Source organism: Urocampus carinirostris, chromosome 9, assembly GCF_059441175.1.
Source record: "Urocampus carinirostris isolate Australia breed hairy pipefish chromosome 9, RoL_Ucar_1.0, whole genome shotgun sequence".
Classification (NCBI taxonomy): Eukaryota; Metazoa; Chordata; class Actinopteri; order Syngnathiformes; family Syngnathidae; genus Urocampus; species Urocampus carinirostris.
Window position 1 is genome coordinate 11816023 of NC_142357.1, and position 26288 is coordinate 11842310.

The following is a 26288-nucleotide window of genomic DNA, read 5'->3' on the forward strand; positions in this document are numbered from 1 at the left end:
TTGTGAAAAGACATTTATGTATGTGACGCTCTGTGTACGTTTGTTTAGAGTGTGCACGTATGTAAGTCGGTGTAAATTTGTTTTGAAACATGATTGTGCATGTAGATTTATGTAACTGCAAGAGTGATTTGATGCCAGTTGGTTTTTACATATATGAAGAATATTTGTATTGCAAATTGATGCATGTTAGCGAATGCATACAGTAAGCTTACGTCTGCAAGATGAGGGGATGAAATTACAGGTGACTTTTGTGCAAATTTACTACCACAAAAGTGTTGTTTCCATGGTCATCACAGTCATCATAATCATCATCGGCCTCTCACCCTCCCCTTAACGATCTCCTTACCCCCCCGACAATCCCAACCAGGACGTAAAAAGTGTGCAAGATTACTATTGATTTTTGTACACGTGTCGATCACATTCCTCCTGGTGACCATTCTTGGTATTGCATCCAACAACACGAAAACAAAACGAAAAAAAACAGATACAACTAAACAAAAGTGATCGACTAAAGGGACTTTAAACGCCTGTTTTTGGAACAGTGTCGGACTTTGTGTGTCAAGTTACGTCAACGTTTCTTTGACATCCTGCCGCCGCTGCCAAAATAAAACATCGTTTAGTGCTATGTACACATTACATTTTTATAAGACATACCGTATGTGTGTGTATGTTAATATATATTTATATGTCTATATCATCTTATATTAGTTTCTCTTTATGTAAACCATGATGTAAACATTCAACGTTCGTGTGTGCGTGCGTGTACGTGTTTTTAGATAAGTTGTGGAAAGACCAGGAAAATCACACAGAGCTGCGTCTTATTTTGGCAAGGAGTGGAAGTGCTTTCAACTAAAGCCTTCTGCACGCCGCCATTTTGGTGCCGGGGCATCAATCAGCGGCAGCCATTTTGAGCTACGGCTAATGCTAAGTTTTGTGTTAAAGATGTATGCTGCGGTCTGATAGCTATAGCATATCGGAGGCAAGATGTCATCTTTCTAAGACTACGAAAATGGTGGCGTGCAGACCACGCTTTAGAATGAACCCAGGCGGGATTTGCAGACGGCGGCGAGAGCATCGGCGCATGGACGTGAGGTAGAGATGCTCAGCTTACACCACCCGGCTCATTTTCATGCTTCCTTCAACGCTCCTTTCCCTTTTATTTAGGTATTTTTGGGGTGGGCGCCTCCCACTGGTCACATTGTGTGCAACCAACTGCCGCTAAAGGGGATGTTTACATTCAGAATGACAAATACATTCTATCAGATCCAACCAATACAAGTCAGTCGGAGGTGGGGCTGGGTGATTTTCTGTTACAGCGCCACCGCCACTGGTGACCAATCATATTGATCTCTTCCACCCGCGACCCGAACAAAGCAAGCTGCAGATTAGATGTAAACAAGACATGTTGCATTGGTCGATTAGACATTTCACCAGCCTTTAATGTGGGAATGCTACACCTTTACTGACTTTTTCAGTAAACTGACTTGCTAAATAAAGCTAATGCTAGCATTGGATGAAAAACATGTTCGCTAAAGTTCTTTCAGATTGTGAATGAATTTGTGTACAAATAATGTGTGTTATCGGATAAAGCTAAAAAATCAGATAGATACTACCCAATCAGTTAGCCGTATTTCTAATGGGAGTTTTAAAAGTAATGTAGTCTTGGTATTTGGGATTATTATCAGCAGTGATGGGCTGTCGGGGCCTTTCCTTTTGGCCAAATAATATTTGAAACACGTGTTGTTAATTATATTTTCTCCAAGGATACTTAATGAATAATTCCAAATTATATTTCAGTTTCATTTAATTGTTCTACTTTGGGAGGTGTATTTTCATATTTATGCATTTACCCAAACATATTTCAGCTATAACTCGATGCCAGGGTCTGTAATCTACCCGGAAGCTTTCAAAAATCAGTTCTGCAGGACCTGAGGCATAACATAAGTGACGATAAAACTGTTGGTTCAGATTTTGACTCCGTGTAGTCAGGACCTTGTAGAAGGTCTTAGGATTCGTCAGCTGTTTCACGAACTCTGGCGGTAACAGAAAAATTGCAACAAAAAGGTGAAGAAAAAGATCCCTGTGACCACTGCTTCCGTGTACATTTTCAGCCCTACTTTGAAGAAAAACGTATGCCAGAAATATGACGGAACCAAAACACATGGATAATCCGTACGACAGAGTAATTGAAATCTTCTCGAGGAAATAAAGGAAGAAGGATTTTGTGCAAAAATAAAAATTATTTTTGGTGCGTAAAATTTGAGGTTATGATTGATGCTTTTTTTAGATGTGTCACAGCTGTAGCTGAAGTAAATGTTATATAGTGTTTGAGGGTTTGGTCGATTCAGATGTAGCCCTACCGAGGGCCTAGGTGTGAAATGCACAGCCCACCACTGGTTATCAGTGAGCAGGGTTGGGTAGGGTTACTTTAACTTGATTACTTTCAATTACTTTTGGATTACTCCAATACCAAATATGCTAATAAAAGACAAAAGAAACTAAATATGAATAAAATTACTAATTTTGTGCAGGCTTGGGGAGTAACGGAATACATGGAACGGCAACTATGATGTTGGCAAGCTGTTTGGATTTATTTTCATTTTGTTTCTGTCGCATTTTATGTTAGTTTTGCCGGAGATCAAAGAGATCAAAGCCAGGAGAGAAAGCTTACCACATGTTGTGAGTCGCAATTTTATTCATATTTAGTTTCTTTTGTCTCTTGTTAACATATTTGGTATTGGAGTAATCCAAAAGTAATTGAGAGTAATCAAGTTAAAGTAACCCTACCCAACCCTGTCAGTGAGTACTCAAGAGTGTGTACTCATTCTTGTTTGTGTTTGAAAAATTGTTAAAATTCCTACTTTACCGTCAATTTCAGACAAGAAGCGCAGTGGCCCTGTTAGCAGAATGTCAGTGAAATGAAAGGTATGCAATGGTCTTTCTAGCTGGAAAAATTAAATCATGGAGTCTAAATCAAGATAGCTTACTAAGGCTTATAGTATATGTAAAAATGATTCACTGTGCAGTTGGGTTAACAAGCTAAAGCTAATGCTAAAAAGCTTCAAAGTCCTAAAGGATAGACCCTTCAATAGAAAGAAGTAAAAAAATGAATGTTTACAGTAATCAAGGGAGACTGTACTAAATGACTGATGCTTACTTGAAGGGCATTTTCTAACTAAACATAGAGATGTGCAGTGCGCCTGCGATTGTTTTTTGGCTAAAGCTAATGCTAGCACCGTTTCAAGTACCGTATTTTAAAAAAAAAAGCTAATCATAGTGTAACATTAGACTCTTACTCTTCAGATAAAGCATTCCCACAAAGGATTTGAGGTCTGTTTTCCCTGTCTCTACCCAAACAAGGGCCAGTAGGGGGCGCCTTACAAATACCGGGGTTTGGGGATTTCGCATTGACGGTGACAGCAGGTAAAGCAGAAAAATCCTCCCAAGGGTGCATAGATCAAATCAAGGAAGCACTACAATTACAAAACAAGAAATAAAATCTTCATTTTTGTAAACTTTTGCCAACCTTTTAACATTGAACGTTATACTCTTTGCACACACACGACAGCTTTTTTTCCACGTAGAACATCCAACAAAGTGGGTTTCTTTTTCCTTTTTTTTTCAACAACCACACACAAGGTATGCATTTTTTTTGTTTGTTATTTTTTGTTTTACAGTGATAGCACTCCGCCCGCCACCCGGATTTTTTAAATTCCACACAGAGACACACAAACAAACACACGCACACGACAATAATTTGCTACGGAGGTCTCTCGGCACGGATTAGCGCCGCGGCTGGACTCTTAGCTCAAGGTAGCCGCCATTCCCTCCCGAACGAAAAAAAGTTCACGTTGACGCTTTATTCCCGTGGTTTTTCTTTTTATAAATGTAAACATTTTTGCGTGGAGCGGTGCGTACCACTTCTTTCTGATGTTGCGGGGTTGCGGCATTTAATAAGGCGGGACAGTCGCGGCGCGGGGCCAACGCGGGCGAAACAGTCAGCGGTGGTGCAGCGACTTCTGGGCCTCCTTAAGAAGAGTGTCAAAGTCCAGCGCGTCGTACTTGCTCTTGACCGGGCCCGGACCGGCCTCGTCTGGAACAAACGAAGTCAGAAATGATAATCAGGCACGAAAAGTGGTCAGAGGTTTAAAAGGTGCTAAGGAGATATGTTCTGATACATCAACTAAAATACAGTGGTGCCTCTACTACTGATCCACCCATCTTACGAATGTTTCGATATCCCAAGTTGGCGTGCGACTAAAATCTTCCTCGTAACCAGTTATACAGTATCCCTATCTTTTTGTGTTGTTATTGATGGTTGCCGCAGGACCGGACCAAATTGCATTTGCTTGTTATCGTTCTTTGAGGATTAAAGGAAACTTCAGGGACCTGACATTGACCTCGATGATACGGAGAGAAGTGTAGCCATCTTGATATATTACTTCCATTGATATTCAATTCAGATGCATGAATTGAGGACATGATTTCTGGGTTGAAATAGTTTAAATATTGTGAGTATGGCATAAATATTAAATCAAATACTTTCAAAACATCCCGTTTTGTTACTGTTATGCATCATAAGCTATTTTACCCTTTATTTTCTTTGTTTTGTATGTTTGTCTTGCTTTTGGTCACCTCCCTTGAGGGATATGACCAAGGTAGATAGATAGATAGATAGATGGATCATATGAATAATGTTGGAAAAAACTTTGACTAATTCCTCCTCTAGAAGGGCGTCATAAATGTTTCCACTGCTGTGTTTTGTATTTAGAGCACACGTGTTGCTGAAAATAAAGGGCTCGCCATTTTCTTCGGTGCCGCTTCAAGATTAAACGGTATTTAAGGCCACCGTGCTTGAAATTTACGGTAGTCGTTCGATAGGTAGTTACCAAGGTCAATGTAGCGCTTCCTGGTCAGTCTCCTCCCACTCACAGGTGTGCTCGGGAAAACATTCTCACGCTCCCGCCTGTGCCGCTGAATACCGGAATGGCGGATCTTTATTACACCACAGCGCTCCCTGTTGGCATACAGTGGAAGAGACAGATTTTTTAAAAAAATGATCCTGTGGAGTGATGGAAAAACTGGATCTCAACAGTATCTGTAGACATAATGAGAGAAAACATGTCTAGCAGCTCCTGCTAGCTATTCTAGAAGTGACAAGTTCATTCTGTTATGCATCAGATGCCAGTCAGTAATTTTTGCTATTATTGCAGTGTTCTTCATTGTTTTGAAATTGTATATCACTATCGACCAATCGCATTGCTGTTTTTTGAATTCCACACCCTATCGGGCAGATTTGCATTTGTAAGGTAGGAGATTTAATAAAAGCAAAGGAATCAGGGGAAAGCCGTTAGAACAGGTTGACATTTCTTTTCTAAAGTATTACTTCCTCCCTGTCCTCCCTTTGCAAGATCAGAATCCATTGATGTCTTCTCTCCTTATTTCGAGGTGTTTAATAAACTTTAAACTTCAAGGGGAGATTACTTATTGTTTTGAATTCACTGCAAAAAATGTATATATTGTATTCTGAATTTCAATGGCTCTATACTTTTAGCAAAATTTTACTTTTCATGGGCCAACTGGATTTAGGTCGGCATATCATTATTGGCCACTAAATGGCAGACAGTGGTATATTAAAGCAGCATGTAAATTTTGTGGCACTCACCTAAAATCCACCTTTAAAGAACTCCTTAAAGAGATCGTGTGTATTATTTGCCGCCCTTAGTGGTAAAAAAAACGTAATTAACAATTGATTTTAATGATATGCAAAAATACATTAACTAACATAACGTTAAGTAAATCATTTAATGTATGTTACAGTAATAATCGATTGACTGTTTTTCTGTGTTGTGATTTGATTAATCATTCTGGGTTTTTTTAGGACATCTACAAATAGGTTTGCTGAGGATGCCAGGGCTGTTTGTTATTTTGTCTATTATTATTGTGCAAAGTTGTTTGGTATATTAGGTCATTGTTTGTTGTTATGTCTATTATTTTGCACAGTGGTTTGTCATTTTAATTATAATTCCATACCCCTTAGGGCTGATCTTTTTGTAACTTTGAAGATTTATTAAACATAAAAGGCTCAGTATAAGGCCTTTAGAACAGGTGTCACTTTCTTATCTGAAGGTTTCTCTCGCTGTCCTCACCTTATTTAAGGTGTCTACTAAACTTTAAACTTAATACATACAAAAACACACTTTTAAAAATTCTCATAGGTCTAGAAATGAGCATTTATTCTATATAACAGCTAAAGGGGTCTAATTGTTTGCCATCTTGCTGCTACAGGTACACAAAAAACTTAAAAAAAAAAAAGGGGGAAATAAGGAGAAGTACAATGGTGCGTTTTGGGTACTTTGAGTATCCGTAGTTTGTATTCTCCCTTGTGATTTTTAGCTCTTGTTTTTGGTAGCACCGAACCATACAGCGATAGAAAATGATCAAATAATTGACACTCTCTCTTTAATGTAACCTACATTGGGCCTTGTTAGCAGGTTTTTTTTTTAGGTTACTTCAATATAGACACGGATTTTATGTCATAAAAATGTTGAAAGTAATTTATGTAACCTTTACTTGTCATTGACTGCAATAGAGGTATTTAATACTTGTATGTCTAGGCTAGCAGTGGATTGAAGAAAGCTTATTTTAGAAACATTTTCCATTCATCATCGCTACATGAAACTGCTGAGTACAGTTCTTTAAGTGTAGGAAATGGTCAAAAGGAGCCGGAAATGGTAGCCTTAATTGGAAATAGAGGACCTCGAAGATTTTCAGAAAAAGGTGTCAAGATTTTGGCGTTGTCAGCTACTCTCGTGTAATGTGTGGATTAGTGGATTTAAAAAGTACTTGGTCTGGTCACATACTCATTACAGATGATGACTTTGCAGTCTTCAGCGGTGCCAAACACCTGGAAACGCTTCCTCAACATGTTCTGGGTCATGCTGCTGGGCAGGTTGTGGATGTAGAACACCTGACAGTTCTCCTGGCAACAGGGAAACCATAGCAACGGTTAGCAACGGGTGAGAGAAAGCACACAGACGGACGTGGGAGGTTTTAGCATTGCAGATGTTGTCTCGGCACACACACACACACACACACACAGACAAGCAAACTTGTAGTGATTCACTACAGAGTTGGACCGGAACAATTTGTACCTCTTCGGATTTCGTTATCTTCTTTTGCTCGTCGTCTGGGCACATCTCCTGTTGTTCACTGAGGATGGGAGAAAAACTAGTTGAAAAAAGGAGCAAATGAGTGCAACAAACTCAAACAAATGGAAAAAAACTAAACACTTCGTTTTCATCATCATTCCGTGCACAACCAGTAAACCTTGTGCAATTATTTGGAATTTTTATGAGACGGAAGTGAATCACTCTTCAACGGGAATGGCATTTTTCTTGATCAAGTTATGCTTTCGTTCTTTTGGGTTTTATCAATTTTGAAGTAGCCGTTCACTTGTGTATGTGCAGTAATCCCTTGCTTTATGGCAGTTTCAATACTGGGAGGATTTAGAGTGTTCTGCAGCAGACAACACACAACAAAAGCTATCACGGGGGCAAGTTGCCAAGGTGTGTGTGTGTGTGTGTGTGCTTGGCGGGCATGGTGTATGCTGTCAGTCGGGCAGGTGCACCAGTCAATGTGTCCACCCAAAACAAACTTTGAAGCAGGGCTACAGCTGGTATTTTAGCATCTTGTTGCATTGAAATAAAATTCATCAATTAAATTGGACTCTGAAGAAAAGTCAGAACAGCGCAAGAAAATGATGATTACCAGCAAGTGCTACGAGGATTGTTATTGTGTCCGGGAAGAAATTAAGAGAGAGAAAGCAGGTCCGTCCTAACGCTACAGCCAGGCTACATAACAAGCAACCCCAAAGACTATCATATATTTTCTACTGCGTCGAAAGAAAACACCAGTAAAGGCTGCTTCGCATAAACTTTGGCCTTTATCTTTCTAGATGACAGTCCCAGGACAATCACACTTTGGAGAAGAGATCCAGATCGAAACACAGAAGTCTCTTTTTGTGTTGTTGTCCTTGGTGGTTGCTGCTGTAATGGGCAAAATTGCATTCACTTTTTATCATTCCTCGACAATTAAAGGAAACCTCAGTGACCTTTCATTGTTGCCGACGATAAGGAAAGACAAGTAAAGCGTTTTTGATGAATAATTTCCACTGCTGTTTAAATTGTATAAATTGCGGACTTGATTTGTGGGTTAAAAAGTAGAAATATTGTGAGTACGTTGTTAATATTTAAGAAAGAACTGTCAAACATCCGGTTATGCTCCTGTAGGAAAATATATGAATCATGTTGGAAAAACCTGTTTTTGCCAGTGATTATGCCGCACCGTTTGTAAAGACGTACAAAATGTCGCAAAAAAAGTAACGTAATATAAAGTATGTTAGTCAAACCCTTTCGTTTACCTGGAGTCGGCCTTGCTAGCAGGGGAGTCTGGACAAACATGAATGGATGGCGAGGGCGAGCGGGACGCTGCAGAGCACTCCGCCTCTTCCTCTGAGGTAGGAGGCGTAGTGACCTCCGATTGGCAATCGGGCTGGGTCGGTGACGATGTCGGCGGCTCGCTTACGTCCGAGCAAACAGTATTTTCAGGCCCTGGGTCGCCAGCCCCCTGCAGCAGGGCCCCCAGCATGGCAACGCTCCGGCGCCGTGATTCCCCGAGGCTGGGCGCGCAATAGTCGTGGTCGCCAAAGTCCCGGCAGGCTTCGCCGTCCCCGGCCTGCCCCATGCGGCGAAGCTGAGCGTAAAGCTCAGTCTGCTCCGGGAGTTTGCGTTGATGAGCCCGGCCCAGCCAGGAACCTCGGACAGCTTGAACAGATTCTTCACCGTCGACGTTTCTTTCGCCGTCCTTCCTGGTCTCGCTAGGTTTGAAGAGGTCATCCTCAACTGGCTTGTGAGGCGGCGTTGTAGGTGGCGTCAGACCTGCAGGGGATTGCATTTATTATTAAAAGGTGTTCAAAGGGTCCTCCTTTTAAGGTATTTCCCAATAGATTTTTTTTTAATTTGGCACAGAACATGTAGTGATCCTTCCCACAGTTATGCAAACATGTTGCAAAATATTCTACCCACCATGGTACTCGAGAAACTTAGTCTTAAAGTTGACCTATCTGGCGTATTTCCTCCAGAGCTGTGATGTCATTGAAGGAACAAAACACTTTCAAAATGAAAAAGACTGACCGATTTTATGGACGATTATGACAAAAAAACGTCCCTGACAGATATAGTATGTCTAGAGAAAAAAACTGTTATAGTGCCAGATAACTTTATATAAAGCCGTATTGAGGCGAGGGACAACAATGACTTAACAATCGCCACGAAGAGGAGAGAAAGAGGGATTGTTTCCTAGACACATATTGATAGCTTGTGTTTAATAATCTTCTTCTGATATAGCGTTCGGTCTAATTACTAGCTTCTGTCCTTTTATCATAGAATTATTTTAAAACAGTTCGTTATGACGTTCAGTTCACATACGAAACACACCGATGGGAATGGGCCATACTAAAGACCGACGGAGTAAATATACCCACTGTTGTAACATATAGATGTTGCACTGCAAATATCACATAAACATTGTCTTGGTGTATTGTTTATTCCCTCATGAACAATATTTTTCAATGTTTAGTGTATTTAGAATTCACTTTGGCACAAAACTCCGTTTTAGTGACGGTGCAGGCTTCGAGTGTTCCACAAACTGCACGCGACAACACCCACGGTTGTCAACACAACAACGATGACTTTGATGGCCTCTCCCCACTTGGATATTCAGCCTGAATTGTCAAATATCTCGCAACGTTTTTGTTTTTCGGCTACTGAAAAAGTCTAACACCGTAAAGCTCTACCATTACTTCATTTATCAGCCTCACAACGCCTAGGCATTGCCCCACAAAACGACCAAAACTCGTAACCTCTTCGACTAATCAAAACGTAAAACAATATGGCGACTGGCTTTCAAGCGTGCTGGTTTTACTCCAATGAAGTCACAGCTCAGATGACAAAGACAAGATATGGTGGCTTCAAAATGCATTATCTCGGAAAATAATTGGAAAATAGCGGTGATTTTATGAAAAAACATATACTATTTCCTCACATTTTACATGATTAGGGATTTGGGATTACTTTGAATGACTTGACATTTACCTGCAGTTCCGCAAAGATCCACACCCAGCGTCTGTTCAAAAGTCTTGCTGCTGAACTCTCTTCAGTCATGGAAAAACACAAAAGAAGAGAATCAAGTAAAACACTTTTCATCATGACCCCTCTGTTCTCATCACAGCCAACCATTCAGGCCTAGACACCATTCTTCTTCTATTTTTTGGTTCCACGAGCACACCGAACACACATTCACACACACACAAAACAGACAGTGGACGTTCAGAAAAGGCAGGCTAATGTGAAGGGTGGACTCATGCCAGGGAAACGCGTTCAGTGCAGAATTCAGAGGGAGTTGGAGATGCTCCAGGTACGCCAGCGGGAAGTTAATGAGGAAAAGCGATGGCAGGGAGGATGCCACACCCATCTGAACTCGGATTACAGTCAGAATCATTAAGCATCTTGGAGTACAATCTGTTTTGGATTACAATGCATCAATATTGGGTCGCTCGGATAGGCAATGACAACCTGGCAAAGCCATGCGTATTCATTTGGACGCGGGGTTTCAATTACCGGTTGTACTTCAAAGTGAAATCATGTATATATGTCTCCCATGGGCACACCTATTCAAATGACTTACACCGCACCTTTTATAAAAGACTTCCAAGAAATCCTCAAAAGAGCTTTTTGGAAGACCACACAGGGTTCTTGTTCAAAGATCTGAATCGGTCCTGGAATTGTACAGTAAATTCACTCAAGGTATGGAAATTGACTCACTCTTTCAGTGCCATTGATGCATATTGGGCCTAGATTGATCTTCTCAAGGATGCCTCTGGAGACCAAGGTTTCTTACGGTGACCTCTATTGCAACTTCATACCTAATCAAGCCTTCAAGATCTCTTTGTTGACCTTTCTCAAGCTCACATACTTCTAGAGAGAACTCAATCTAGATCTCCTACATGCATTTGTTCTTGACTTTGATTACTGGCTGACTGCTAAAATCCAAAACACGATGGCTACTGATGCAAGTAAATTACTAATGATCCTGGCATAAGTGTGACAAAGCAAAGGAAAATTCTTACCCTGTAGACTTGCTGGAGTCAAGAGGCAGACACAGGCAGGCTCGCTTTTCTGTCAACACACAGGAAAAAGTTTTTTTTTTTTTTTTTTTTTAAATAACAATGTATTGTTTGGGGAGGGGTCACTAAAGTAGTCCCCACAGCCACTTGATATCCCTCAAGGAACACCTGGGTAGCCCACAGACCGTTTTCGGAAGGAGCTCACCAGTGATAATGTAAACAATGGAAAGACTTATAGAGAGAGTTTTATATTGGCAAAATATTGTAGTATAGTATAGTAGCAACTTTGTTAATATTTCTGATTATTTTTTCTGATATTCTTTTAACTCATTTTTCTCTTTTCGTTCTTTATTACGTGTTCATCCCGGAATACCATGTCTAATCTTGTTGCAAACAGTGTTCACTACGTTGGTATAAATGACAATAAAGACTCTTCTATTCTATTCCATTTTAGTATATGCTTTGCAACTGGTACAATATATCATAATATTATCTGGTGTAGAGCATAGCCGGTGGTCTCACCGTTGTGGCAGGAGGTTTTGGTGACCCCTGTAGGTTCATCTTGCGCTCCCACTTCCGTCGTGGTCCCCCCTCCTGCCTGGGTTGGAGAAAGCTTGCCCTCCGCCTGCCCGGCGTCAGGCTCTTCCTTCCCGTCACCGTCCCTGGACTGCCCGGGCCGCAGCCTTTTGGCAAAACGGCTGGGGAAGGAAGCCAGACGTCTGGAGCGGCGGACCGAGAATGAGCCTCCCTCCTCCGCCGGGCTTTGAGGCGCATCGCAATGTGAGTTTTTTCTCACGGGAGAAGGAGGGTCTGTGGGGATGCCTGTCGTGCGGTTGGAAGAAGAGCATCCCGGTCCTGCTTGGGTGTATGGTGGACTATACTGTCCGTAAGGCTTGCTCACGTCGAACGAGCTATTTTGCTGAAGGAGTTCGCGAAGAAGTGAGTCAGTCTTCATCTCCCGCCGCCTCATGAAGGGAAGTCTCCGTGGGGCAAACCTTGGGCTGCCGGTTGCCACCAAGACTACCCGATTGTGAGAGTTCTTTAATGGGCGAGCAGCATCAGGTCGAGCCCGAGGCCTAGCCGGGTCCTTGCGGTCCAGACCCTGCTGCTTACGTGCGGGCAAGCAGTACGTGTGCATGTAGGTGATTAGCTCCACCACAGAGCGCAGTTCTTTTTCTGAGCTGAATTGAGGCTTGGCTGGCTCGGTAGGGGCCATACTTTGGCTTGCCTCTACCTCGCTACCCGAAGATTCTTCTTCTTCCTCATCGTCTTCCTCTGATTCACTGTCCTCGTCATCGTCTTCCTCTTCTTCCTCTCCGTCATCCAGATCAACAACTGGGGGCTCCTGGGTGTCTCGCCGGGATGTGGTGAGGTGGCGATGGAGCTCTGTGCACAGGCGGCCAGCAGGACGCATGGCGCGCTGTTTCCGCACCTGAGATGGATCCATCTGAGGGGGTGAGTGAATGCACTTACAAATTATAGGATGCTTTACAGTACAATAATATCTCTACATGTGAAACTATTCTCTTCCCGGATCGTGCCTGCATCTAGAATTGTTCTTATTATGAGCGAATCTTGAGATGCGAAAAAACTGAAAACCAAATACCGTATTTTCCTGACTATAAGGCACAATGGGTTATAAGGCGCACCCCCCAAAAATAGTTTTTTGTCCAATATTTTCCATACAAAAGGCGCACCGGACTATAAGGCACTACAGTGGGAACATCAAATAAACAGTCAGATAGTTCAGTCAAAGTTATTAACCCCTTCACATTCCGACGGCTCGCAGAGGAGCAAATACGTGTCTCAGACATCGTGTCTATACGACGTCACCAATCACTCAAATGCGTCATTCCACATATCATTTGGAAGGTTAAACTCTTGGGATTCATGAAATGCCAACCATTTCTTAATTTCTATTTCCTTTTTGCAGACATCTGCATCAATAGACGTTGCTTTTTGCTAGCTGTCTGTTTAGCCCCATAATTCCTGTTTACAAATACAGACTAGTAAAAAATGTTTTTTCCATGCCATAGGTCAACCTAACGCGTGATTCACATTCATCTTTTTCAGCCAATTGAAGGCTTTGTTTTGCCCCGCTTTAGCCTATGCGGGCCTGTAAATGCTAAAAAGCACCCAGCTCCTTTACCTCCGAAAAACTTTAGCCAATAGTGACCGATTCAAATGATGATTGACACATTTGTTAGGAAATGAAACGCCGATATATATATATATCCCAGCATACACCGCGGACTACTTGGTCTACGGGGGAAAATCTATTCAGCGACTGCTTGCCTTAGTTGCGAGATCTTGCTACTCAATATTGATCCATATCTAAGGCGGACTGTATTATAGGGCGCATGGTCAGCCTTAAAAAAAAAGGCTTTTAAGTGCGCCTAATAGTCGTGAAAATACAGTAATCTGTTCCCGGCCTCCCAAAAATATACAAGTTAAACTTATGTAGCTATAAAACAAATCTTTCTGATAACTAAAAACACATTCAAAAAACAATTAAATAATAATAATATTTAACATAAAAATCCAATACCAAGATATATTAGGTGATAGTAAAATCACTTTTTAAAAGTCTACAAAGCTGAATACTGAGTAGTGCTGGGATACAATTACAGTCTAAAAAATGCTTAGTAAAGATCCCTGATTAGTGCTATTCCCTATTACGCTCTGCTGTCTCAACTTGGACAGACAGTACCACATAACCATCAGGGCAGATGCCCAATTTCTCTATGAGCAATTGAATTCTTCTCAGATCTACACACGAGGCTACAGTGAAATGTATGGGGATGTTGTTTGTTGTTCCTGACGACCTTAGAGCGGAATTAAAATGTGAATAAAGACATCAGTAACGTATTCAGGTTGGCTGTGTCTAGAATTCCAAAAGACTCTTTCAGTGTACATGCCGCAGTTTATTGCCGCTCTGCCAGGGGAAATGGGATTGAATTGCAATGCAATGATGCTAAAAGTCTCCCAGACGGGCTAATTTAATAAAACCGCTAGTGTGATACTCAACAACAATGCCAAAGAGCAAGCGTCACTTAAAAGAAAGCATTGGTGGCTGTTTGAATGGATTTCTATACGTCATCTGGAGCACCAACTTGACATTAAAAGGTTATTTTATTGATTTTCTTTTATCTTAGAATTAAAGGAGTACAATTCATGTCATAGGTAAACTGACATCAACAAAACCTGTCTGGTGGGGAAAATTCAACCAGTTTACAACTATTCTTGTCCAATGATCATTGTAGTCAAGGATTTTTAATTATGTTTTTTTTAATTGAATTTTTTTTTTTGTAATATGGCTATGGTGACTTAAATCTGGTTGTTGGCAAATACTCATTTGGTCCTACCCTGATAATAGTTTCACTTCAACCTGATCCTTGGGTTGTCCACTGGTCTTGAAGTGGCATTGATCACCTTCTAATCTGGTCCCAGTTGGTTGAATTCTGGTTAATATGACTCTTCCCTAGTTTGACACTAATTTGGTTATGCTGTGAACTATTACTTCCTCACCTTAACCGGAGGTCGGACTGTTCGTGAGTGCAATCCCCTGTTGGTATAGCGATGCCCGTGGACGCCATTTTTGCAAACGGGCACGTTGGGCGGAGTCAGCAGCAGGATCTTCAGCTGGTAACAAGACAAAGCACAAAGCAAAATATTAGATTACCATTTAAATTTGGTGTGACCGGTGTGATTATTGGAACTTAATCTTCACATCATCATCATATTCAGTATGTGGCTCTAATATTGGAGGATACAAATACCATACTGTATTTGTCAAATCTGGGTGGGTTGATCCAAATGAGACTCATTTGTTTTAAAGAGATATAATAAAAATTGACTTGACACATATCATCATCATCATTATCATCACCATCATGGTCCATCTGCTTTAACTATAAAAAATAATTTACTATATTTTCCAGGCAATTAGGCACACCTAAAAACACAAAAATTGCCAAATATGCTAAAGTGAGCCTTATAATCCAGTGCGTCGTGTGGTCCAGAAAAAGCGGTACATATAATCATACCTGTCAACCTCCACGGCTCCATGCCCTTACAAACTGACGTATTTTCCCTTACAAAATAATCTTACACCATATTTTTTTTCAAACGTGTTTATTTATGTAGTTTAACATGTTATATTGTACATGCGTTTCTTTATATCATATATATTGTTAATTAACATTTTGTCGTGAGATACTGAGTTGCTTGACATGAATGAGGTTTATTATAAAAAAAGTTCAAAAATTAAGTCGCTTGGACGTTCGCTGTAGAAGAAAAAAGCACATGCAAATATAATTAAGTAGAATAATACCGTTTTTTTTTTCAAATTATTAATTAATTTCCTGCCTTAAATTATTGTTGGCAATATACTGATTAAAGGGATAACCAGAAACCTGTCTTTTTTCGTTTTCTCCTTTTATACTTCCTTTTTTTCTTAACTTCTTCAAAGACATAATCATTCGTAATATAATGCATCAAAGCAAGTGAGCCGTTTATGAGCCGGCTCTCTTGAATGAGTTGAGTCGAAAAAGCCGGTTCTCTAAACCACCACATGAAATAATAATAATAATAATAATAATTTCCTTGTATTGTCATTCTGTGTAACAATGTACACAGAACGAAATGTCGATTGCACCTGACCCGTTGTAGCGAGCCGATGCAGCCGCAGCCAACAGAGGGCGCCGCCGACCACTTTTTAAGTCTTAGGAATGACTCTGCCGGGGCGCGAACCACCGACCTCCCAGTCTCAAAGCGGGCGCCTTACCATCTAGGCTACTGAGGCGGCAGACGCATGCGCACAGTAGCATCAAACCGCTCGCTTTGTTTGCAACGAAAAAAAACGATACCGAGATAGAGGATACCGCAGCGAACTCGTTTGACTTGATTGATTTGCCGTTTCGTGATAGTCGGTGTATACCGGATGGTACCCATAATTGACAAATTTGCGTTTTTCCGTACAGATTTTCTTGTACGTCGTACACATCTTAAAATGCATAATAAACGTACTTTGTATGGCAAAAACGTTCAGGTTGACAGGTATGATATAATTGAAAATGCGTCAATATAACAGCATTTTTGTGGTTTATGTTCTCTAATTCTACCTTCTCTTACCATAGTTTTAATTTCATGTGCTCTATAGTCCGGTGCAGCTTATATAATAGTTTCGGATAAGATTAATTTAAGGTGAGCACCTTATAATCCTCATTTTATTGTCCGAAAAGTACAGTACTCATATCTGGAGCATTGCGTGACTTTTTCTTATGTGGTTGAAATCGGATTGTAGTCAGGTAAGCTAAATAAATGCGTTTTACTGGTTTTATGGTTGTAGTCAAGTGCAAATTTGGTTAGACTACATTGCGTGTACAATTATTTCATTCCTTTTTGATCAGGATTCTTGCCTTTGTCTAGCATTAATAGAGTAGTCAGATACATATTTATCGCGACTAGTATGGCGAACAATCACCTACCTTTGTTGCTAGTCTAGCACACTTTTGAAACATTTTGAAAACATGTTCTATTTCAGTACAATCTTGACTGCAATCTGGAGGTACAGATTTTTAACACGTAATTTTATTAGAAAATTAATTAAATCTTGTTCACAGTTGCTCTACTAGTCCCAGTCTAGCTGTCAACTATCTCATTGTTCAAACACGTTGCATTTGGGTTCTAGATTAGTACTAGTATAGCTTTAGTATGGTACCATTCTAACTTTGCCCATCATGCACGTAAAGTGTCTGTGGCATGTTTTACTAATAAGTGAGCACCTGGAAGCGTTTGACTGAACTAGAGAGGAAAAGCTTTGTGAGTCTGACTGATAGCCATCTCCCCTTTGTAGCTGAGCCAATTTGGCTGAAAGGGCAATGACGATGCTGATGAGAGGAAGAAGAGGCGGAGGAGGTGGCCATAGAGCATCCTGGAGTGGAGCCTGAAGGTTAGAGTGTGTGGGCCACATGCAAAACCAAACAAGCATCCGGAAGCACGAGCAAGTGTCCAGGGCCTCTCAAACACAATCTGCTCTACACTGGGTGACTTTCTAGCATCCATCAATGAGGGCTTTGTCACCCAATCTCACATTGAATCACATTTGGTGTAACACATTGAAGAAACTCTATCCCTCTACTTTTTCTACCCAGTCTAATCCCCTAACTACTGACCGACGTCCACAACCACCTATATACCTACCTACCTACCTACCTACGTACCTACCTACCTACCTACCTACCTACCTACCTACCTACCTACCTACCTACCTACCCAGCCAACCACCCACCAACCTGCCTACCTATCTACGTTAAACTACTAGTAATCTGTTTGCCATACTAAAAGAGGCGTAACCATTCACTCACATTTATTACTTAAACGACCCATTAAAATCTATAATGTTTAGCTGATCAATCACTTAGTTTATCTGCACATTTAATTACAATAATTTGTCTTCGAAATTATTGGAGTAAATTTTTATCTTTTCGAGATGGTTAATTCAGATCAAATCGATTGGCCTGGGGGAGCCAACTGTAGTTTACATTCAAACAGAGGGAACTTGCAACTTAAAAGCTGAGTGGCTGTTAGTTAATCTACAACAGAGGTGGGGATCATGGCTCGCAAGCCATTTAAGGCTCTTTTCATGAGTATATATGGCTCAGAGATAGGACTTGTGCAATTTTTCAATAGATTGGTTCATGCAAAGCCGAGCGATTCTGATCTGCAAAGGTTTGATACAGTACATATAGGACATACATTTAACTACAGTTTACAGTCAAAGTGTCACACCAACAGACCCTGTTGTGGCTGTAAATTGCTAAGCATTTTTTTTATCTGGAAGCTCAATTGACAATCGATGTTCATTGTTGCGACATTTAATGATGAAAAGCCACAGAAACAACTTTAACCCAAAACGAACGTTTTACCTTGAAGCTCTAGAACAGCTCTAAGAGCAATCTGATTGGTTGAGCGGCAGGAATGGGCTAGGCAGACCGGGTGCACTCTTTCTTATTTGTGCTGGATGTACTGAACGTAAATACGTTGGAATCCTCAATTGCAGTATTTGGTGACATTTTACAAATTTTGAGCGATATATTTAAATTTATATGGGACACAAGCTCTGGCATTATCATTATTTTATCAAATTACCAAACGTCACACAATGAAATGAAATGTAAACAGGTTTGGGGTTTTTCTTGAATTTTGTCTTGAATTATATTCTGAGGAAAAATATTATATATATATATATATATATATATATACTATTTGGCTTTGATGGCTCTTCAAGTCAAAAAGTTTCCTGGCCCCTGCTCTTTAAAATCAAATGTAAAAATCAGTAAGAAAATCAAATACAATAAAAATATAAATAAAAATAGTATCCAGGGAACATTAAATTATATTTTATTCGAACTGCCTTAAGGGACTTCTTCTTTATTGGCTCAATTACTGTTGTATTTCCCTAAAGAATTTTTAACTTGATGCCGCCACATCCTGGCGTGTGTCATCATTGCAGCCTCAGTCAGCTTGTTCATGATGCGCGTGCAAATACTTGCAATTCTTAAATGTGTTCGAAATAAAACAATTTTTTTCTTTCTAAGAGTTTTGATTGGCGTTTGGACTCTACTTATATAGATCTTTTTTTGATATATAGTGCTGGGACGAGCATGACGTTGCCCACAGGCACTCCCCCCACTTCCCATTCTCCCTATTTAATGTGTTACGCCCTGGGCAGTTTTGCTAAAAGTAAGCTAAAAGCAGATAAGCGCAGTGAAAAATAAAGTATACGGGATCAATTGGGCATTGTTAACTCATACTTAATAGAGAAATGATTTAACTTTTAACCTTTTAAGGACATCTCAAACAACGCACTCTACCCTTAAACATTCCAACGTGGGATAACTTTTTTCTAGCACAAGCGACTTTGACTTTTAATCATTTTCTCTCCCACTTCCTACTCTTTCTTAACATAACTGATTAACCTGCTTGCTTTGCTTCTCATTGAGAATGTTTAATCATCAATGTCATTCAAGGACAGGCACCGGTGCACATATTTTGGGTCAAAACATCAAGACGCTTTAGTCATGAGACGTATTGTTTTGGAACTAAATAATTCCACTGTGCCGTTTTGCAACCTGATTTTGGTGCAGCCTGCAGGATGATATTGTGAGGCCCCCTTGCCCTAACAGCAAGTTTAATGTAGTGTTCCTTTCGGGGAGTAGATCACCATTACGGTTGAACTGAAGCTTAAAGGACAATAGATGCACCTCATAAATAACTTTTTGTTGGTTTATCCTTAAACATGTTTCATCTTGTCCACCTTTGATTCTGTAAAATAAAACTGCTGTATTTGCTTTGTCCTACGTCACAGGAGTTAAGTGTAACGATAAATTATTTTGTAAAAAGCCATGTTGAGAACAGCTACTGTTCAGAAGATTAAGCGGTAAAGATATAAATTAGAAAAGGAGTTAAAATAAATACATTTTTTGACCCACATATCTAGGTTTTCCTGATTGATGTATTAAACTTAAAAAAATCTGCAAGAAATTCAACAGCATGCCTTGTGATCCAATGTGCTTAGTCCAGAAAATAGGGTAATTAAAACAAAACCTCTTCAGTGTGGAAGTGTGTACTGTAGACCAAAGCTCATAGAAGGAAGTAGAATGAGATTTCCAATATCCATCCATCCATTCATTATCTGCACTGCTCATCCTCAGTAGGGTCGCGGGGGTGCTGGAGCCCATCCCAGCTATCTTCAGGCAGTGGGCAGGGGACACCCTGAACTGTCGCAATGCACACAGGGACAGACAATTCGCTCGTTCATTCACACCTAGGGACAATTTGGACCGGCCAATTCATCTGACATGCATGTTTTTGGAATGTGGGAGGTAACCGGAGTGCCCAGAGGAAACCCACGCAAGCACGTGGAGAACATGCAAACTCCACACAGGAGGTTCGATCTCATGACCTCAGAACTGTGCCGCGCACACACCAACCACTGCCCCGCCATGCTGCGATTTCCAATATAAGAAATCTAACTCTACATTTTCTTATCCTATATAACATTAGGAAAGAGTGTAAGGGCATAACATTGTTAAAAAGCACAGGTTGGTTCATGCTACAAATGCCCTCATATATGAAAGCTTCTCTGAAGAGCATATGGTGATTTTCAAAGAGCGGACTTTCAAAAACCTTATGTCCCCAATTTTCAAGAGTTGGTGTAACTCAGGTGTCGAGAACCTAAGGCTCTTTTCATGAGTACGTAGGGCTCGGAGACTAAATTGTGTCTGTGCATAATTTCTCCATGTCGTTTGAACAAGCCAAGTATATGCATGCAAAGCCGAATCAATGCTCAAGCTGATTGGGGTACGGTCCACTATATATAAGACACACTGTTACCTGGAATTTACAGTCAAGGTGTAACACCAAAAAAACTCGTTTTGGCTGTGCATCGCTAGGGAATCATTTAAATGGAAGCTCATTAAATAAGCTGTGTTCTACGTTGAGACACCCAAAGATGAATATCCACATAAACTGTACATACGCCAAAACGCCAAAAGATCACCCAGAGCAATTTGATTGGGTGAGCCGAAGCTATGGGTGGAGCTATGGAAAGAACGCAAGCACTTCCTCCTGTCTCTCACCCTGCGCCGTCTGCACCGAATGTAAATACGTCGGGATCCTTGTTTGCAGAATTTGGTGACGTTTTTACAAAATAACAGCTTGCACTTCTTTTTAAAACCTGTTATTAACATCAAAACGATCTTAGGTAATTGCGGGAGGGAGACAAGTTTAAAGTGGTGTATTGATATTTGGGACACAGGCTCTGTCATGATTCTTATTTCATAAATTTGATCATTAAATGTCACACAGTGAAATAAAATGTGCTGAATAATAAGCTTTTGTCTGTAGAGCGTGTTTAGTGGTTTTGTTGAATTTTGTTTCAAAATATATGGTGTAGCTCATTCTCAAAATAAAACACAAATGTTTTGCTTTTATGACTCTTCGAGTCAAAAAGGTTCCTGACCCCTGGTGTAACCCTTTCGACACTTTGATGTATCACATAAAAAAAGCATGTCTTAATTAAAATTCTAAAGATTGATAGAATACCACCTTCCAAACAAGCCATGCAAACGGTGAAGCCTGGTGAATATTTACGCTTCAGCTACAGAGGACAAAAGCATCTTTGTGGTCTAGCTCCGGCACACATAGACACACACAAACACACGAAAAACTCCTTTAAGCATCGTGCACAATGATTTAGCGTCCTCCTTTAAGGACACGTGAGCGTTGTAGCTGGAGTCTATCAAAGTTACGAATATTTCACATCCGCTTGGTGGTTCAGATCTGGGACAGGACAAACAGTTAGATTCCAGGAAGTCTTTGGACTTCAGAGAATAACAGGGGCCTAACTGGGGGATCAACTAAGGCATCCCACAATGATGTGTGATCGGTGAAAGAATGGTCGCACGTTGAAAGAAAACAAACTAGTAGGAACTAACAACTGGTTGGATTCGACTTGACTAACGGATTTAAGCATCGTAAGCATACAGAAAAAAGGACGACAATCACAAGTGTTCAAATTAACTAATAATCCATAAAAAATTCAGGGATTCAAAACGATTACATGTAAATTAACTCTGCGGAAAAACGTGCATTGAATAATAGGCGAAGTGTACAGCCGACATAAGTAGTACTTTACAGGAAAATCAGGAAAGAAAATCTATGAAGTAGACAGGGTACTGTTGTAGAGGTTATGCATATTGTGTACCTAGAAGACTTCTAGGTTGGTCTGTGTCATCTAGGCAACAATTAGTCAACATTGACAAGAAAAATGATAAAACATTGTCATCTGCATGAATTTAATCTCTGCTGAGGGCTGTTCATGTGCAATAGCATCTCTGTCTCGACAGGTTTCATAAAGAAGCGACGGCGTCAACATAAAATATTTGTACCACATTTTCTAAAGTATGGGAGCATTTTACCAGAATAAGGCGAATAAAAAGACTACTTGCAAAGTTAGCCAAGCAGATTTTGTGTATGATGGCAATATCACAGTGATGAATGAACATATAAGAAAACAGTTGCACAGTTTACCAAAATGGAGTCTGACTCAACTCGGTGAGATTCAAATAACATTCAAGCTATTATGTTTTCATTACATGCATTGTACATTTTTTACAGGTATATTTCACTACAAATGATAGCTGGAGCATTAATCCAGACTCTTGTCTGACAAAAATATTAAAACTCAAATGCATGCAGTATGAAGAACAAAAGTCAGTTGATAAAACGTTAAAAAACGTTCAATAGCATTTGTTAAAACTGTTTGATCTCAAACTGTTGAGAATTGGTAACAGACCAATGGATGTACTTCACAAAATGCACATAATATTAGTTTTATTTATTGTTCTACTGCTGCTAGTGAGCCTGTACTTGTTTCACAGGGATACAATATGTTTACTTGATTTAAATTCGTTATTTATTTGCCTGTCCCTAAGAAACATTAAGTACACTTATGGAATTACATCTATATTGACTGAGCACTGTGCCTTTGTGGTTTTCGATCTGGCATTTATATATTTTTTGGGGACAAATACGCAGCGTCTTTGTTAAAGGATGTATTTTTCATTGTACCAAATTGTATTTTGTTTATCAACAGTTGCCACATAAATAAACTTCATGCTAAAGTTAAGAAAAAAAATGTAAATCAGACTATTTGACGAATTGTTTTAATAGTCGGTGACCATTCGAAGATTAAAAGTAGTCGTTATTTCCGTCCATTGTGGCAAACAAATAAGACAGGAAATAAAGATTGTAATGGGAAACAAAAAAGGTAGCATTTAGAGTCAAGCAAGTATAAAAGTCAAGAAAGGTGAGAATGTCGCACATGAAGTAAATGAAAAATACGCAGAAAGTAGAGCAAATGAAAATCGAGAGCATAACAGGACATGGTCCTACCAAAGAAGGGTCCTCTGTGTCCTGTGAGCAGCGTGTGATGTGATTAGCCCCAACGGGAAGATGATGAAGATGGTCCTGGTCGTCCTCGTCTTGTTCGGGCTCGTCCTCTTCCAGTGCGGGAAAGACTGAGAGACCGCCGACATCTGCGTCCACCATGCCATCAAGGCTGTCTGTCAGAGCGGCCAGCAGTGCCGCGTTCTCTTCTTCAATCTGGAATCGTTAACACAAACATATATCTGTTTTCTCTTTGGATTATATTCTGGAAAGCACATCGAGGTGTAGGTAAGGTTGTCAAAACACGTGAATGGGGACAAGAAAGACCCTTGCCTCAAAAAGCTCATCAGGTGTGCTGTAGCGGATGGAGGCCGGCGAGGCGTCTGCCACCTGGTCGGTGCACCACTGCAGTTCGCTGAGGCAGTTGACGCTGTCGAAGTCACTGGTGTCCAGCTGCGAGAGGTCAATGTCGGCAAAGTCGGTGTCCAGGCGGTCTGAACACACCTCCTCCTCCCCATACTGAAAACGTAAAACACAATAGAGGGTCAGACCAGCAGAATATATTACTTTAATGGATGACATCGAGTCTAGCATAAATTGTGATGTATGCAATTGATAGAAAATTGGAAAGTTCAATTCTTTGCCAACTATTCTGCATTGGTACCTTATACAACGATCAGCACTTTACGAAAATTATTTTATTTTTCTGCTCCCAAACACTTCTCAAACAGTCACATGTAAAAGGAAGAGATTGGAAGGGAATTTGGGGGATTGGTAGGTCTAGTTCAGAGGTGGACAATGGGTCCTTGAGGTCCACATGTCAAGAATGTTTTTGGATGCTTCTCTTCTTTAACTCAGGGGATTTAAATCACCAGGGCCATTAACAAGCTCCCACCAGCTTTCTAACAAGCTGATTAATTTGCATTAGAGTTAAAAAAGAGAAACTTCCGAAAACATGGGGGGTATGCGGCTGTCGAGGACCACCGTTGCACACCTCTAGTCTTGTTAATAAAAAGAAAAGGAGTGTGCAAATGGTAGAAAAGTAACAACTTTGGAAATCAGTCAATTTTGGACCACAACTGAACAACACACTGTGGTGCGGGTGCGAAGAACCATCGTTAAATTTGTGGTATAACTTTAAAGCCTCACTCCTTAGTAGGTGCCTTTTACAAAGAAGATATGTGTGTAAAAATATCAGGGAGAAAAGGTCTTTGCCAGGCAGAAATTTTCATAGATGTCCCCAAACTCTTTAAGCCCACGTCCTGTAAGTACTGTTCACATGAATTCGAAATCATCGTAATCCGTCCAGAAAAATCACAGGACCCAGAAAATATGTACCTTTCACACAGCACACTGATTTGGTGTTAAGTTGGGATTCTAAGCTTTGAGAAACATGCAATTACTTCATCGCCTCTTCTTCATGTTGGTGCCATTAAAAAGTGTGTACATATTCCCTCAGAAAAGAGCTACGCTCTCGACACAATCGAGGTCTAGTCTAGTACAAGTCCAACAAAACTCAAAGCTATCCATGATATTTTCTTTTCATACAGCCAAGACAAGATGAGGGTGACAAGAATCCATGCTATATATCTACTGGTACTCCTGCAGCAGGAGTAATTTTCCAGACAGGAAGCTGAAAGCCTTGTGTTTTACGGTCATACACACTGACAAACATATAGACACATATAAACTGAGGACATTGAAAAGCTAAGGAAAAAATTAATTGCATGACACTGTGGGATGAAGTCAAAACATTATGCAATCCTGGAGACATTGAATATGAAAATGCAAGTAGTTGAGTGACAGCCATTGAATCATAAGATGACTGAAGTCTACATGTGAAACAATGTCTACATTGTTGACAGTTTCTATGGGCGACTAAAACAGAAGAGTGCTATTGTGTTTTGGATGACAGCATGTCTCCCGCTACACTGACTCATTTGGTTTTGCTAATGTTCGGAGATCTGCAATGGCTGATGAACCCTAAAAGTCGCAAACGTCATTGTAGTAAATAATGATGTGGCCATATGTGTTGCAAAATTTGAGGCAATGATCAGGAAATTTTGACTGCATGTATATAAGTTTATAAGAAGCTAATATTGGCTACCTGCAATGCCGCCGCTAAGTTTTAAAAAATGCTAATGTCACTGTAGTTTTGCATCACTTGGGAAACATTGTCAAAAAAGAATAATGGATTATTTTCTAATGACATTTTAAATTATGATAGCAATCAAAACAATATAAAATAGTGGTGAGAAATATTAACACCTCATTTGTTATCCACTCCCAGTCAGTCAATGAGAATCGTGCAGCATTTATTAATTCACAAAAGCACCTCATCCACTTCAAATCTACTAAAGCCATTTTTTTTTGTTCACGCCGTTATGAATATCGAAAAGATTAACTGCTCACGTTCAGAACATTCATTAATCTTACTGCTCGTTAGTGTGTTTATATGCCTTTTAAAAGGGCGATTATGGATTAGCATATGCTAATTATGGCCTAGTCTTTGCGATCCAATTTGGTAATCACAGCTACTTCTGCCCTTTACGTGTGTTTATTTGGGACTATGTATGAAATCAAAATGTGCTGCTATTTTATCAAAATTACATAATAGTACATAAAAGTCGCTAGTGTCCTTTTGCAAAGCCACAGTGAAGAGCATTCTGGCATATGATATCGCGGTGTGGTATGCTGGGAGCAAGGTACCTGACAGACCAACCATAAAGAGAGTTTCATCACAGCCCAGAAAATCATTGGCTGCTCTCTATCCAGTCTGGAGGACATTACTGACTTGCGATACAGCACCAGAACCATCTTTATAAACCTTTCTCTCACCCCGGCCACCTCCTCTTCGACTTGTTCCCCTTTTGGTTGGCACTATATGTCTCTTAAAACAAGGACTAAGGGGCTCACAAACCATTTCTTGCTTAGAGCCATCACCACCCACAATGTCATTTAAAAACCTACTGGTTGAAATTTGGTTTGTCTATGGTTTGTATTATGCTTTTGACCCTCCTGTTTTGCTGTTGCCAGCTGAGGGAAAACAGTATGAAAGCACCTGGAAAACAAACAATACTAACAGCAGCAGGCTCCAAGCTTAGATTCGACATTAAGAACTCGAAAGACCTAAACCTGTAAGTTTTTG

The 26288-nt window shown here is 40.3% G+C and overlaps 1 protein-coding gene across 2 annotated transcripts in view; it reads right to left on the bottom strand.

The window, feature by feature from the left end:
- Window positions 1-1621: 1621 nt before the first annotated feature.
- ppargc1b (peroxisome proliferator-activated receptor gamma, coactivator 1 beta) overlaps window positions 1622-26288 on the bottom strand; it is a 110588-nt gene continuing 85921 nt past the window's right edge. The window contains exons 2-12 of one of the 2 annotated variants that reach the window (XM_088344540.1): window positions 23474-23659; window positions 23147-23356; window positions 14714-14827; window positions 11708-12617; window positions 11189-11237; window positions 10155-10213; window positions 8423-8939; window positions 7155-7212; window positions 6864-6982; window positions 4890-5017; window positions 1622-4093 (exon numbers count right to left, since the gene is read on the bottom strand). In XM_088344540.1, coding sequence (XP_088200666.1) covers window positions 3999-4093; window positions 4890-5017; window positions 6864-6982; window positions 7155-7212; window positions 8423-8939; window positions 10155-10213; window positions 11189-11237; window positions 11708-12617; window positions 14714-14827; window positions 23147-23356; window positions 23474-23659 — 2445 coding nt within the window. In that variant the 3' untranslated portion in view covers window positions 1622-3998. Of the gene's footprint in view, window positions 4094-4889; window positions 5018-6863; window positions 6983-7154; window positions 7213-8422; window positions 8940-10154; window positions 10214-11188; window positions 11238-11707; window positions 12633-14713; window positions 14828-23146; window positions 23357-23473; window positions 23660-26288 lie in introns of both variants that reach the window. The other variant, XM_088344539.1, reaches the window with a different exon arrangement.